This window comes from Macrotis lagotis, chromosome 1 (genome assembly GCF_037893015.1).
Source record: "Macrotis lagotis isolate mMagLag1 chromosome 1, bilby.v1.9.chrom.fasta, whole genome shotgun sequence".
NCBI classification, from domain to species: Eukaryota; Metazoa; Chordata; class Mammalia; order Peramelemorphia; family Peramelidae; genus Macrotis; species Macrotis lagotis.
Window position 1 is genome coordinate 633537030 of NC_133658.1, and position 16271 is coordinate 633553300.

Sequence of the window (16271 nt, forward strand, 5' to 3'; positions counted from 1 at the left end):
AACAGATATGATACAAATTGTTTGCTTCCCTAATACAAATAAGCTACGTTTCCCCTATACTACTCTGTCATCAATACAAATACACACATGATATATTAAGTTAAGGAATATTTTTACTGGAATAAAGGACTTCCATCAGCAGAAACTTATTAATTTTCCAGTTCCATGTTTAACAAAGTAACAAATTTAAAAGGAACATAGAAGAGTAAATAGAACAGTGCACTGGTTAGGCTTTAATTTTAATTCTACCTCAACTTTTAATAGCTGTGCAATTGCAAATAAATTAATGTCTAAAAGTCTTAATTCTCTTAATCTGCCAAATGAAGAAAATAATATATCCTTACTTTCCTTAACAAGTTATTTGGAGAAAACACTGCCATCTTTGAAATACTATATAAATGTTAGATATTCATAGTTTTCCTAAGAAATTGGAAATATCTTCCCTATTTTCATATAGATTACAGTATGGAGAGATAAACATTCAGAAAAGAACCAAGGGAGTAATTCTAATACAATCTTAAGATACAGCCTTTATATCTAAGTACTTGGAATGAAAAGTAATTAATTTTCCCTCTCAGTCACCCCCAAGGTAACAAAAGTTGATGATTTTAACCAACCTCTCAAAATGCTTACAACTTAGGTATATACAGCATATACAAAATAAGAATAATTAGGGGACCAGCCTGAATTAACTAGAGGACAAGGGAGAATGCTGATTAGGTTAGGTGAAGTCAGTTGATACCGAACTTTAAACTGAGAAGATCGAATGCAATAGGTATCAGGCAGCTTGTATGGATCTAATTGAAACTGTTTATCCTTATGTCCATTGATACATGAGCTTTCAAGTGACTCTTCTTTGAAATAAGCTTTCTGGCTTTCCTCTAATAATTTTCCTCATAATTTAATGTTATTATCTCTCCTAAATTTAATCTCTCCTAAAAATAGAAAATAACAAAAATGATGGGAAAATTTCAATATAAGCAAAGATATCTCAGGCAAAAGTGCTTCTGAGTTGTCTGACTATTTTGGATCAATCCTCCACTTCACTCTGCAAGTAGATACAGTTTCTATCAGAATGAGAGGCAGAGTTTGAAAAGGCAATTTTGAGAAGTTCTTTCTTAGACTATTATATCCTAAAGACCTATGGATTCTTAAAGATTGTCATATAAAATTGAACATCCATACTCATAGATTGTATTGTGAAGCTCCTTTGAGATGTATAGCTGTGGTGCAAATGAAAAGTGCTTTTCTCCTTTAAGGTCAAGTTTTGAAATGGGCTCATTGTAGGCTGTGACCACAGAAATGATTGCCCAGAAGATCTGATACTTCATCCCAAGTCTTCTTCAGACTGAGGGAATATGATTGATTTGTTTGATATCCCTTATACAGCAGGAGAAAGCACATAATCCTAAAAGAAAAAAGCTAGACAAAAATGATAAATGATATTTGGAAAGTGGTTGAAGATGAAACATCAAAAATAATGTTCATATTTTGACACACACTACAAGTGAATTAATAGCAATTTACACAACTCTAATCCACACCAGTCATCACTGGTGAACATTATTCAAAATCACTCTATTTCTGAAGGACTGTCAAAAAGTATCATTCTTCTTCTCTCCCTTCAAATTTAAAAAAGTTTTCTTACAAAACATTAACAATTACTAGAGACACCTTTCTAAAAACTGAAGATAACACTAGGATTCAATTCTATTTCAGATATGGTAAGTTTCAGGGGAAAAGCTACAAAATTTTAGCAAAGAACCATGGACATCCACACCTTTTGATATTTTTAATATCATGGATTTAGAATGTATAGTTTTATAAATGGCCTCTTCTGAAGAGCAAAAATATTGATGACATAGAAGGAAGAATTTTACATCATTGCCCCAAAATATCCATTTACTATCAAAAATGTTGTGAAATATTTGTCATTTAATGCATATCTTTCTGTTTGTATGCATGTATGTTTATGATTGCATTTTTATTTTAGTTGTTCTCATTTCCTATCCTGATCTTAATGTTTTAGACAGGCCACAAAAGAAAGCGAGAGGAATGGAAAGAGATTTTTTATTTGTGAGTTGTGAGTTGTGCGTCTTCAGAAGTCTTAATTTGGCCAATGTGCTTGAGTGCAAAGCCCTGGAATGTTATGTTGCAGTTTCAAAACTCATCTTATTTGGCATCCCAGAAAACTCTTATGCCCGGAGGATGCTGTGAGAACAAGAACTGCCTTGTTAACAAGTTGAAAACTCTCAAAAACAAGATAGGATCCTGATATAAATCATAATTTCAATGCACAGAGCTGTGTTCACTACCACACTGAAGTACTTCATTTACATCCAGAATGGTTATTACTTATCTCCATCAAAACGACTAAGTTGAGGAATGTAGCTGTCTTGTGCCTAGTGACTCCAGGGTTAGGGACGAATGACATCACTGAAATTAAGCACATTACCATGCTGACATAGAGGCACCTTGTTTTCTCTTCTCCAGATAGAACAAGGATTGTCTTCAGTGCTCTGTTCTCTCTCCCCCAAAGAATACCTTTATTTTCCCCTCTTTCTAACAGCTGCTATAGGAAAGGTTGAAAATGTCACTTCAACTAATGATGAATGATGTTTGACCTCTGGGCCTGTTACTCTGAATTTTACCCAATGCTAAATTAATATGAAAGATCCCAGCTCAAAAGACTGACTTGTGCATGCTTCAGAAATGAGTTTGTCTTCAGCAATTGCTTTCTCCTGTTCTTTATCCTCTTCTTCCTGCTCCTTCTTGCCTTTTTTTTTCTTTTCTTAGTCTATAAGTGAGGTAAAATACAAAGTTATGGAAATATTTTAATGTCTCTCCCCCTGAGAGATTAAAATCTTTTTCAACCGAAAATATTTTCAGTAAGCAAAAACCAGTTTGTGAAAAACATTCTCAAAAGGGCAACTGGTCCACATGTCTTTGTTGTTTTTGTTTGAATATAATTAATTATGTAAAGCAATAGTTAGTGGAAGATTAACAATTAGTAGAATCTGTCAAGTAGTCACACGGAAATTACTAACTAATTGAACGACTGGTCTTCTATTGTGTCAGAAACCAGGGCTGAGTGTCATTCCTTTTATCTCTCTACTTTGTTGTTATCACAGATACCCTTTCTTCTAAGATGTATGCTTCACAGCAGACTAATAAATAAATAACCTTGCTTCTAATTTCATAATGTGCAAAAGGATCTAAAATAAAAACACCTGGTTTAATTAGTATAATGATTTATTCAAGTTTTTTAAAGTGATAATTTCAATGAAGTTAGATGACATTTTTCAAGCTTTGAATTTTCGTATCTTATATTATGATGTTTCAGGATTGTCATGAGTTAATTATATTAACTTGGGAAGCACTGCCTTCATTAAGAATGAAAAACTTCAACTTGGATAGACAGAAAAAGCAGATGCTATCTTTCTTGTCAATTGCTTTGTTGTGGGGTACATTGTAACTTTTCATACATTTCTATATCCAAAGTATAAATTTCTACTTATCTTAAGTATTACATAAACTACACAATTTTCTTATGATGCCATTGTGGCTCCTCTGCTTGTCTATCTTCACACATATATTTCATCTCTATAAAAATTAAGAAATCTACAGCCAAGATTTTTCCTTTCCCCTACCCTTAATTTGTCATGTTGTGCCTAAGCACTATGGAGATTAAAATATAATAAAATTTAAGATTAGGACAAAACTCCATAGCCCAGTCCTCTTTACAGTTAATTTTTCTGCCACCTTTTTACTTTTTTTACATCCTACCCCTCAAATGGTTTAAAATACATGCAACATCTGGGCACAACAAGGCCTGTTAAGGATGGAGTAGGAGCTCTAAGTAGGAATTTCCATGCTTTTGTGAGCTTAATGTTCCTTTAACATAGAGAGCAGCTGTGTTTATGTCAATAATTACACATTGAAATAAATGCATGTACATGTGTTTCTTTATGGGATTAAGGATGTTAGGGCTGGTTGGCCTCACACATAAAAATCTCCATCACCCCCATCCCCACTCTGAAAACTTCTTCAAAATTCAACCCCAAGCCATGCTGTTTGGAGGTTCAGAAATGTTTCCACAGAGAATTTCTACTTGATTCCTACCAGCTAAACACTGACCTTAGCAATAATAGGAAAGTTCATCCAGTGTTCCAACATCTAGCTCTAGCCTTGATGGCCTACCAGAGCAAGTGCCCTTAATCCTCTTTCCCATCATTCTCATGGGATTGAAAAATACTGAGTACTTTCAAGGCAGGGTTGCATAGAGGATGGACTATCGGACTATCAGGTTTGAATCCTACTTAAAAAGTTCACGAACTGTGAAGTACGTGGCAACTCACATCTCTGAACCTCAGGTTGCTTAACAATAAACTGGGTACAAAAAAATAAACTACTTCACAGTTTTGCAGTAAAACTAAAATGAGATTGTGTTACTCCTGTGCTCAAAAAGTTCCAATGACATCCTATTGCCTGCAGAGCAAAATGCAAACTCCTTTGTTATTTCAAACCCTGCATAAGCTGGCTACAGCCCACCATCATAGGTTGATTGCACTTTATTATTTTTCACATATTATATGTTCCAGCTAGAGTGATCTAATTGCTGTTTTTAATATACAATCACAGAGAATCATAAAAATCTGAGAGTAAGAGGGACCTCATTTATCACCTGGTTCATTCTCTACATAAAAGAAATACACACTCTAATATAGTCCACAAGTGGTCACTTGACCTCTGCACAAAGATCCTCAAGAGGGGGAGATGGAGGGAGGGGAAGCCTTCAGCTCTTAGAGTAGCCCTTTCCAATCTAAGATAGCTCTAACTGCTAAGAAGTTGTTTCTGATATCAAACCAATTTCTACCTAGTGCTCCTCATTCCACCCATTGAGGTCAAACAGAATAAATCTGGTCTTCCTCCACATAGCTTCATTTCAGATGTTGAAGATAAATTTCATATCCCTACTGATTCTTTTTTTCCCTCCAAGCTAAATATGCCCAATTTCTTGAAATAATCCTCATGTGATATGGTCTCTAGTCTCTTTACCATACTAGTTACCCTTCTTTAAACACTCTCCACCTTTTCAATGTCCTTTTCAAACTATGGTAACCCAAACTTAGCACAGTTCTCCAGATGAGGGTCCAAGGAGGGCAGAAAACCATGGAAGTAGCATCTCCCAAATCCTAGCAACTATTCCTTTCCTCAAAGAGCCCAAGATGGTCTCAACTTTCTTGGCTGCTGCATTACCCCCTATTTAACTTGCCATCCTCACAACTTTGTTCAGAGCTGTTGCTTTTCCTTGCTGTCCCCATCTTGTCCTTGTGAAAGTGCCTTATTTTATCTACTTCCATTTCTTCACAGGTTTTTCCTTATCCCTGTACCATTCTTTATCACCCAAGCCTCAAAGGCATCCTAGATTCTGTCAAAGCCTGACTCACTAGTCATCTTCTCCCAGAAACCTATATCCTCATCCTTCAAGCTGCGAATGCTTCCCTTGGAAATGGCTTATCTTTTATCTGTGTCCTTGATAAAAGATGATCAGCTTCTTTATGACAGGGACTGTCTTTGACCTTGTATCCCAAGGGCCTATCACAAGGCCTAGACATGGTAGTTGGATTAGTGATCTCCAAGTCCCATCCAGTTCTAGATAATGAACCAAAATCTTCAGACATTTTATTTTTGAACTGAAAATGTGACGAAGCAGAGGCCTAAAGCTTGCTTTGGAATTGAATTAACTAGTAAATGCTAAGGTATAATGTGAAACCAAGACAAATTTCAAATGTCCAGTATATCATCTTCATACAAAACTCATATTCACTACTCATTTGCATCTGCCTACTTTACTTCTAAAAGAAGAAGTTTGGTATAATAAAAAGAAATCTGGATCTGTAGCCTGGTTCTACCATTTAATCATCCCTTCATACTCAGTCCCAGCCTCCAGATCAAAATATAAAATGAACCAAAAATTGTACTACTTCTCACAAATTACCATTAGACACTATTTACTTATATGAGTCAGTCATTTTTTCAATTATGTCCAACTCTTTATGACACCCATTTGGGTTTTCTTGGCAAAGTTACTGGGATAATTTCCTTTTCTAATTTACTTTACAAATGAGGAAACTGGGGCAGCTAAGTGGCACATAAGCCCTGGAGTCAGGAGGACCTGAGTTCAAATCCAGTCCCAGACACTTAATAATTACCTAGCTGTGTGACCTTGGGCAAGTCACTTAATCCCATTGCCTTACACAAACAAACAAAAATGAGGAAACTGGGGCAAACAGGGTCACCCAACTAGTAAATGTTTGAACACAGTCCAATTTGAATTTACAAAGATGTATTTTCCTAACTATACCCAATGCCCTATTCACTGTACCACCTAGCTGTTTGTATGAACACTAGTTCAAAAGAAAAAAAAGGACAGAACTTGGTATGCTATGGCCTTTAAATAGTTTGCAGTCAACTGTAGAAAGTATAAAATTAAATTACAAGGTTTAAATAACATTATAAAACAATACAAATAATATTACAAGCTAGGGTATAATTGCCAAATGAGTGCTCTAATCAATAGGTGCTATATGGTCCAAAGGTAAATGAAATAATGATGGATTGGATGAATGTGGGAAGGATTCAACTAGTTCACAGATTCTTCACCATTCTTTCTGATCTCTATCCCTTTGATATTCTGAGTAAATCTCTATATCCCCTCCAAGCATGATATTTTAAATTACATAAAATAAGAACATATGATTACAAAGGTAGTCGATATCTTAAAATACTTTTATCAGAAAAAAGCATTTTGTTAAGTTTCACCTAGCCTAACTAAAGAAAGATCAACAGGACTATAACTGATGCATAAAATTTGGGTAATTGGAGGCACTGCTCCTCATCTCTGTATCTAAATAAGTTGTTGAGATAAAAGATTGCTCTTTTATTCTGCTCCACCAACACCACCCCCAATACACACACACACACACACACACACACACACACACACACACACACACAAATACACACAGAACTTATGAGTGAGACATCCAGGAGACTAGTTCACCAAATGATTGTAGGATATAGTTGAGAAGATTTATCTGGGACAAAAACATTAATGGGAGAGAATGAGAAATAGCACAGAAGACAACTGGACCACAGGAGACACTGTACTAGGAGAGGGCACAGTCAGGTACTCCTTAAGAGACAAGAGAGGAGGAGTTGACAGAGCTTTAGGTGAAATGAGAGAATCTTTGAGCAGTATCTAGGCAAAATGAGGAGATTGGCTGTAGCTGTGACATGAGAAATTCTTTCAGAAAGGAAGCGCCCTTACTCAAGGTATCAGTAGCCTTGGACAAAGTTCTACTCCAAGGACAAGGCAACAAAGATTGGCATTTCTATACAGATGGTTTTGGTCTCATTGGAACCACTAATTGAACTAAGAAAACAATTTTACTTAACTCTGACCTTGACAGAGGATCCTGGCCAGAATCATTTATTCCCATTAGTGGCTACACATGAGCCATTGAATGCTTTCATAGCCTTGAAATAGAGACTAATCCACAAAAGTGAGGAGGGAAATGGGTGTGGCATGCTCCCTCTTAGAACTTCATATCCAGAAAAAAACCTAAAAAAAATTCAACAACTCAAAAGAACAGCTTATAAAACACATAAAAAGATCAATTTTAGCATATTAACTTTACAGACTTTGAAGAGTCTAACATAGATTCTCTTCTCAAAAGAGGGGCTCAAGAAATTTTATAGAGATTAGTGTGCTTAATGAAATTTTATTTTTTAAACTTACTATGCATTTATTTTTCTCTCACTCCTACTTCCCCTTATCCATTGCTAACAAAAAAGAAAAATCTATTCCTTGTCAAAAATACAGGCCTAAGGGGAAGTTAGGTGGCTCAATGGATAGAGCACCAGCCCTAGAGTCAGGAGTACCTGAGCTCAAATCAGGCCTCAGACAATAATTACCTAGCTGTGTGGCCTTGGGCAAGCCACTTAATCCCATTTGCCTTGCAAAAAAACCAAAACAAAACAAAAAAAAAAATACAGGTCTAATCAAGCCAAACAAATTTCCTTATTGGTTATTTCCAAAAATATGTCTCTCTAATTCAGCATATTTAATTCACTTCCCAATTAGGAAGTGAATAGCATTTTCATCACAAGTCCTCTAGAGTCATGATTGTCATTCTTTTGAATACAATTTTTAAGTCTTTCAAAGTTGTTCATTTTCACAATTTTATTACTATATCATAAATTATTCTCCTGGTTCTCCTTACTTCACTGTGCATCAGTCCATAGAGGTCTTCTTAGGTTTCTCTGAAATTGTCCCCTTTCTTTTTTCTTATGGCATATTGATAAATCATGAGGATAAAGAGCTTCAAAGTACATGACTTTTTAAAGTATTTTTTTTATCCTTTAGATCCATGCTACACATAAACAATGAAAGAACTTCATCCCAGATTTTCATCATCAACATCATTAGTAAACATTTACTAAATAATAACTACATAGGGCATTATGGCAGACCCTGGTGATATAAAAATAATATAAAACTTAGTCCTTGTCACCAAGGAATTTACAATTTACTTGTAAAAATAGAACAAATAAACAGTGAAAAATAAAAGAAGACAGTATATGCTTTGTGAAAAATAAGTGCTAGCGAAATTAGAGGTAAGAGAGTTATTAGAATCAATTAGAGAAGTCTTCATAAAAATATATACTATAGTAGGACTAGTACTGAAAGAGTCTGGCTCACTGTATTCATATTTCTACCTTGTAACATTGGTTTACAGAGTCCCAGTTCCCTTAGTTGTGGAGAAAAGCAGGTCCCATGCTGTGTAGGCAGAGTCAGAACCTAAGCTAGTACAGAGCAAGAAGAATAATTTCTAGGCATCCATAGTACTTTCTTCAGTAATTCCTTTAAAGGAATCATTGGTTTATACCTTTCATAATACAAAATAAGAATTTGAAAAGGAAAATGAGCAACTGAGTTATGCCGATTGAAGCTTGCCTTCATGTTGTCTGTGTTTCACTCTGATGAGCTATGCCCATCTTATAAAAGATCAGGCTTCTTTTAATCTATTCCCATTCCATTTCCATTTCCAGCATTTGCTTAGAGGATATGGTGGATTAAAGTTGATTCAAATCTGGCAGGGGAATCTGAGGGCACAAGTAGTAGAGAATTCTGATCAGTTGCAGAAAAATCACCAATTTTCTCTCTGACAAAAAAAAAAGCAATTCCACAGTTGTACAGAGGTGAATTTCAGTACTATTTATATAATTTTACTTAATTTCTTCAAATTTTTTCATCATTCTTCAAATTCATATCCAAGCTTCCTCTAACCTCTTCTGTCTTTTTTCTGAAAATAAAGTACATAAAGGGTTTTCACAAAATCTTATCAAGATTGATAAAAGTAAGAATTGTCTTCTAAAGTATCAGTCAGTATAAATTGGTAATGCAAGTTATTTCCCTATCCTTGACCAGTCAATTTCACCAAAGACTCAAACTGATATCTCATAAAGATAATCCTTGAACCAGAGGAAAAACATAGATAATCCAAGTCAGTTTTCTTGACCACCCTTTCCATTTAGCCATGGTAATCAATATCAATCACAACTACATATAGCAAAAAATGTACAGCTATGTCATACTCCAATGCAATGACTATGATCTAAGATTCAAGAAAGAAATCCTCTGAATCAAAGAAATTTTTAAAAGATCTTTTAAAAAATATGATTTATTCAAATCAATGAATATTAGACCAGGTTCTATCCCAACCATAGGATAGCTAATCTTATCCCTGCACCTTTTGGAGGTGGGGGTAGAGGGGGGAAATAGAGATAAGAATTAATCCATTTAAATTAGTTTGACATATTTCCTCTAAATTATGCAAATGATTCAGTTAAAAAGACCTAGTCTAAACTGGTAGAAATTCAGAAGAAATTAAGATTTCTTGGTTAGTAACAGAGCACATCCCCCTGTTTACTGAAAGACAGCAATAGTTATACTTTCATACATTCTTTTCTACAATCAGCAGGTGGAGACCAACATAATCCAATTAATTGAAATTCCCTTTTGTTGTTCTGGTAAAGTAGTGCATGTTACTGAAAGACCATTGAAGTCTTATCTTTAGTCAGATAAACCAAATGGATTCTTATTTCAAACTCCTAGCAAGGCTTTATAAAGTTAAAGAGTAAGGAACATATTGAGTTCTCTGAACCAGTGATGATTATGATATGAAATGACTTGCTATTGAAAGGCACCCTTCTATAGCACCTTAACCATTAGTTTTCTAAACCTCCTGTTTTTATGTGATGATTTCAGAAAAATTCAACAGATTACTTGCATCATCATTCCAACAATTTGAAATTGCTTTTTTTGCCCATTGGGAGTATTAATTAGTATGATGTTTTACTATTTAAAAATAGACATTAGAAAAGGTATAAAATTAAATTAAAATAATCATTTTCAGAACCTGACACATTGTTGTGTGTTGTATAGTAGGTGTTTGCAACCTTTCAGAAGTAGGTATCAATTAATCTCATCTACTGATGTAGTCAGGTTATCATCTGAGACACCAGAATAAAAGGAATTAGAAAGCATCGGACTCCCCACCGCAAGCAAAAAAAAAAAAAAATTATAGGTAGAAGTCAACAATTAGAAATTCATATGGATAAAAAAACTCATTCTCTGTAACACAGGCCCAGAAGGTTAAAACTAGGTCATTTATGCATTCATATGGATTACTTTAGGAGGATCATCAGATTTCTTTTTCCTAACTGAAATCAGCCAGATCACATTGAAGGAAAGATAACTTCTTTGGAAGGCCTAGAAAAAGAAAACATCTCAAAGGGCGGGGGAAGGTTGATTGGTTTATCCTAACTGACTATTTAGAAAGCCAAGCAGGAAGTCATTCCTAAGGTGATAAATGGTCAAAGAATAGGAAGAGATAATTTTCCAAAGAAGAAATTAAAGCTATATATAATATTTGAAAAAATGTTCCAAATCACTATTAATTAGAAAATGCAAATTAAAAAAAAAATAAGGTATCACCTCACACCTATCAGATTGGCTAAGATGAGAAAAAGGGAAAAAGATCAATGTTGGAGAAGTTGTGGGAGGAATGGGACATTGATGCATTGTTGGTGGAGTTGTGAACAGATCCAACCTTTCTAGAGAACAATATGGAAATATGCCCAAAGAGCAATAAAACTGTTCATACCCTTTGACCCAGGAATTCCAATTCTAAGTCTAGATTCAGAAGAAATTACAAAAAATGGGAAAATTTCCACATGTTTCAAAATATTCATAGCAGCTCTTTTGGTTGTATCAAAGAATTTGGAAATTGAGGGGGATACCCATCAGTTTGGGAATGGTAAACAAGTTATGGCACATGAATACTATGGAATATTATTGTTCTATAAGAAACCATAAATGGTCAGACTCTAAAGAAGAATGGAATAAGTTTCAGGATCTGATGCTGAATGAAGGGAACATTATAGATATTAGCAGTATTATGAGATGATCTTGATGGAAGCAGCACCTCTCAGCAGTCCAGAGAGCTCGGACAACTGTATTAGACTGGCTATGGACTATGTTATCCCCATCCAGAGGAAGAAAAACAAAATAAAACAAACAAACCTTCAAAATCTGATGAATACTTTATAAAAATTATCTCCTATGTATCTCTTTCTCTTAATCCTAATTCTTTATACTGAAAATGACTACTCTGTAAACTTGTTTATCAAAAATATGTAAGTACAATACTAACCTGACTGACTGTTCACAGCTGAGGGGAAGGGGGTGGGAAGAGAGGGTAGAAGGAAATTTTGTAACTTAAAAATGTACATGTGCATACAGAGAAGGACAGGGAGGGATAGGTAGGAAGACAGAAGGAGAGAGGAGAGAAAAGAAGGTATATATTTGCAACCAAACACAAGTGGGAATAGTTCATTTTTTCATTTCATTTCAAAATGGTGTGGTAATATTTTTCTACCTGCTACACAGAATTGTTCTGAGACTCAAATGACAAAGGGTTATATAAAGTCATTATTATTCTCCTATGTACTCACATATTAATTTCTGAGTTTATACACCTGAAGTTATCATACCCAATTACTGAGTTTATTTGGAACTTTCTAATACCCTCTAAGCAGGGATATGTGGTAAGAAGGTGGCAGGTAAAGTAGAGTTGAGCCTCACTTCTGATTGTGAAAAGTTGAATGCAAGCACATGTATAAGACTCAATTCTGCCTCACCTGTTGCTCTCTCACTGCACCTTCACCACACACACTTGCCTCTACCCCCAAAATAGAGATATAATAGTAGTAGTGGGAAAGAAACAAGGGAGGAAAGCAGAAATGTGGTTCTAAACCTTACCAGATTTTTCTCATCTTCATCATCCAAAGGTATTTATCAAACCCAATTTATAAGAGCTGACATTTCCCTGGCTATACTGAAGACCCTAGTTGAATAGAGGAATTTCAAATGATTCTGACATTTAACATTATTTCATTTTATTTATTTTCATCTAATAAGCTTGATGAGAAATGCTAATGCTCAAACAATAATTAAATTACACTTCAAAAATTCTTAATTAGTAGTAACCAATATTTTGTTTTAGATTGTAATTTTATCAAAGTGTAACCTACTTTGGATATTTGGATTTAGTTTAATGTTTTGTTTTTGTTTTTGTTTTTTTTATAGTTAAATGTTTTTAAACAATTCTTGTACTAGCTTTGTGCAGTGCCAGTATCATAACAATTCTTGGACTAAACCTGGAATTTTGTTAATATAAAGAACTCCCTGGGGCAGCTAGGTGGTGCAGTGGATAGAGCACTGGACCTGGAGTTCAAATCAACTTCAAACACTTAATAATTACCTAGCTGTGTGACCTTGGGCAAATCACTTAACCTCATTGCCTTGCAAAAACCAAAAATTAAATGAATGAATGAATGAATGAATAAAGAACTCCTCCCAATTCAAACAAACAGAAAATATCCTGGGACAGAGGAATGTTAAGCTGTTGGCCCAGAGTCACATATCCAGCATGTAGTAAGGCCTTGAACCCAGGTCTTTATAACCCCATTTCAACTCTCTAGTGGCTATACCACTCTTCCTTATAAATATTTAAGGGATATCAGTCACTGCCCCACTCTTGGAGTAGATCTGCATTCATGCCCTTGCTCTAATGATATACAATACCTGCAAATCATGTAACTCCTCAGAACTAACCCCCTAAAGCACCTGTGTCTTTTTCTATAAAGAATGTGTGGCTAGCAGAATTCCTGGAACAAATGGGGCACTTAAGGAATGTTTGTTGATTGATTTATTACTGAATATTTCATGAGTCATTTAAGCTGATGCTTTTTTAAAAAGTAAAATGGTAATTCATATATATCTCCAAGAAATTTCTCTGTGTTATGGGCAACTTTTTCCCCTCAATATTTTAACTGTATAATAAGGGATATTATTTATCTATATGTCTCATAGGGGAGTTATAAGTAGTAATGAGCTAATGTTCAAAAAGGATAATATAGTTCATATTTAGAAGTTTCATAGTGTTTCAAATATTAAGATATCAAGAGTTTGCTTGATCTTAATTTATCAGTTCTCTTGGTTCCTTTCTAAAGTCATATTTATACAAGAAAATAATTCACATCGTGAGGTATTTGCATTTGTATTCATAGCACCTCTGGGTCTAAGATTCCCCAGAGATATAAGACAGAGGTGAAATAGGGTAAAACTAGGAGGAGACAAGAGCTATATTGAAACCTTTGAAGGGCCCAGATGGCAGAACTCAGACAAATAAAAGTGCAACATAAGGAAATCAGGGGAGTTTCTTACATAGAGCTATTCAAATGGAATAGGAATTGAGAAGGGCTGGCCTTAGGAGGAAATGGGAGCACCTTTCCTATTCAGGCCCTGGGTGATGATTTGTCAGGTACATTAGAAAGGGAATTCCTATTGAAGACACTTGTTAGATAATTGCTAAGAACTTTTAAATATAAGATTCAATTATAACAGTATTTATTAAGTACCTACTATGGTACAAGGCATTATAACAATATTATAAGTTCTATGAATAAAAAATTTTAAATAAATAAAAATTAATCCTACCTTCAAGAGCCAACTATGGATCTGACTGTTGTTTTCCCATGACCTACAGGGCAGCTTCCAGGAAACCAAAGTCTTTGGGTTCTAAGAGGAGTATGATTGCAGGCTTGAGAGAAAGAGGTCATGCTGATGATTAGACCATGAAGAGTTAGGTTTGGATGTACCTTGTTGTCATGTTGTCACAGCTCAGCTTTGCTCAAGTGCCATGATGCTTCATTGATATGGGAGGGAACCCACTTTCCAAAGACCAAGGACTCTCAAAGCATCTAGATAGTACCAGAAGTCCTGTTTTCTATCAAATAAGGTCATAGGGGCAATAATGGTTCTGGAAAAGGTAGTGAGAAGGATATCTTTACCCAACATTCCCCTCAATATATTAAACAGGATATGCAAGTCATGCCACCATATACATGATGGCAATGGTCCTCTTCAGTTATGAAGGACAGTTATACACATATTCACAATCTAATAATAAGGAGATTCTTGTGTAATTTCTGTGACTATCCAGTCATATAGAGAAAGATAAAAACCAATTACATTCCTTTTAGGAGTAACTAGATGGACCAGTGAGTTGAGCAACAGACCTGCAATCAGGTCAACCTGAGTTCAAATTTGACTTCAGACACAGGTCATAGTTGTATGACCCTGGGCAAGTCCCTTAACTTCTGTTTGCCCTACTTTCCTTAGCTATAAGCTGGCTATGATGATAGCATCTAAATCTCAGAATTTTGTGATGATTGAGATAAGTGTAAATTACTTAGTACATTGTCAGGCACTATATAAATATACATAAGTAACTATATAAACATTATGTGGATGTTAGCTATTTGCTATTGCTATGCTTTTAAGATAGGAGTGGCATTTCCTAAAATTTCAAACTTTGGGAAAATGAAGAGAAATTTACTTATTCAATTTATGTTATGACAAATGAGGGCTCAATCCATTGGAATGTTATCTCCTATTGCTAAAGAAAACCTAAAATACAGGCATTGCTTATGTTCACTTGTGTCTATAAAATTCCTCAACTTCTATCACACTACTTTATCAGGTTTTATCAATTCATTAATTTTTTTAAAAAATCAGTTGATTTAGTTATCCAAATAAAGCCAATTGAAATTGATTTTTCTGAATAATTTCCTACATTATCCACTCAACTTTGCTTGTGCTCATTGGCAATCGATACATTTTGGAAGGAAATAAAATGGTGTCAATTGGTAGAAATTGCTGTCTTTATTCATCAAGGTTTTATTTCCCTATTTGTACTTCATTCAAGTGAGTTTTCTCAATAAAAGCCTCATGTCAGTGAAACAGGATCCCACTGTAATTGTATATACATTACATACTTGTTGGGTTGGTGGCTAGGTGGAGCCTAGATAGAGCACTGGCCCTGGAGTCAGGAGTACCTGAGTTCAAATCTGGCCTCAGACACTTAATAATTACCTAGCTGTGTGGCCTTGGGCAAGTCACTTAACCCCATTTCCTTGCAAAAAAAAAAGAACACCAAAAAAATTTTAAAAAAACTAAAAAGATAGATATACTTGTTGAAGCTGAACTTTCAAAATACATAATAAAAATACATAGACATATACAAACACATATATGCAGATACATTTCAAGGATTAAGTTATGCTAATATCCCTTATTGCAACACAAAGATGTGCTTTCTTCTTGGTCTATTAAATAGTGTCCTTATACTTGATAAATAGAGATGCAATATAATTTGAAGGGGTGGAAACAGCAATGCTCTTGGAATTTAAATCTAACTAATGTGAAGAGACCTTTTAAAAATCACTTTGTTGAAATTTAATCTCAAGTATTCTCTTCCCTTTGGGGTATGTTATGTATGAAATCATTTCTCATCCATGGAGCTCAAGCAAATAGCGAATCCATTTTGGAGAGGATGGTCAAATATAATGAGTCATTGTGCCTAGTGTCTATAGAGTACAAAAAAGCCTTTGATTGAGTAGAAATAGAAATTCTGTCAGAAGTACTGAAAAAGGAAAGAATTATAGAAATATATATTGTTGGCAGGAAGCATCAATGTCTGGTATTCATGATAATTAGCAAAGAATTTAGATTCAGATATGCCCACTATCTCTTCAATTGTCAATCCAGAAACCTGGAATGAGGTTTGTGGTGTTAG

General features: G+C 34.8%; 1 protein-coding gene across 1 annotated transcript in view; it reads left to right on the top strand.

Annotated features, from left to right (window-relative positions):
- ARHGAP15 (Rho GTPase activating protein 15) overlaps positions 1-16271 on the top strand; it is an 871958-nt gene that overhangs the window by 602873 nt on the left and 252814 nt on the right. Inside the window, exon 11 of the mRNA XM_074215108.1 lies at positions 5609-5619. Coding sequence (XP_074071209.1) covers positions 5609-5619 — 11 coding nt within the window. The remainder of the gene's footprint in view (positions 1-5608; positions 5620-16271) is intronic.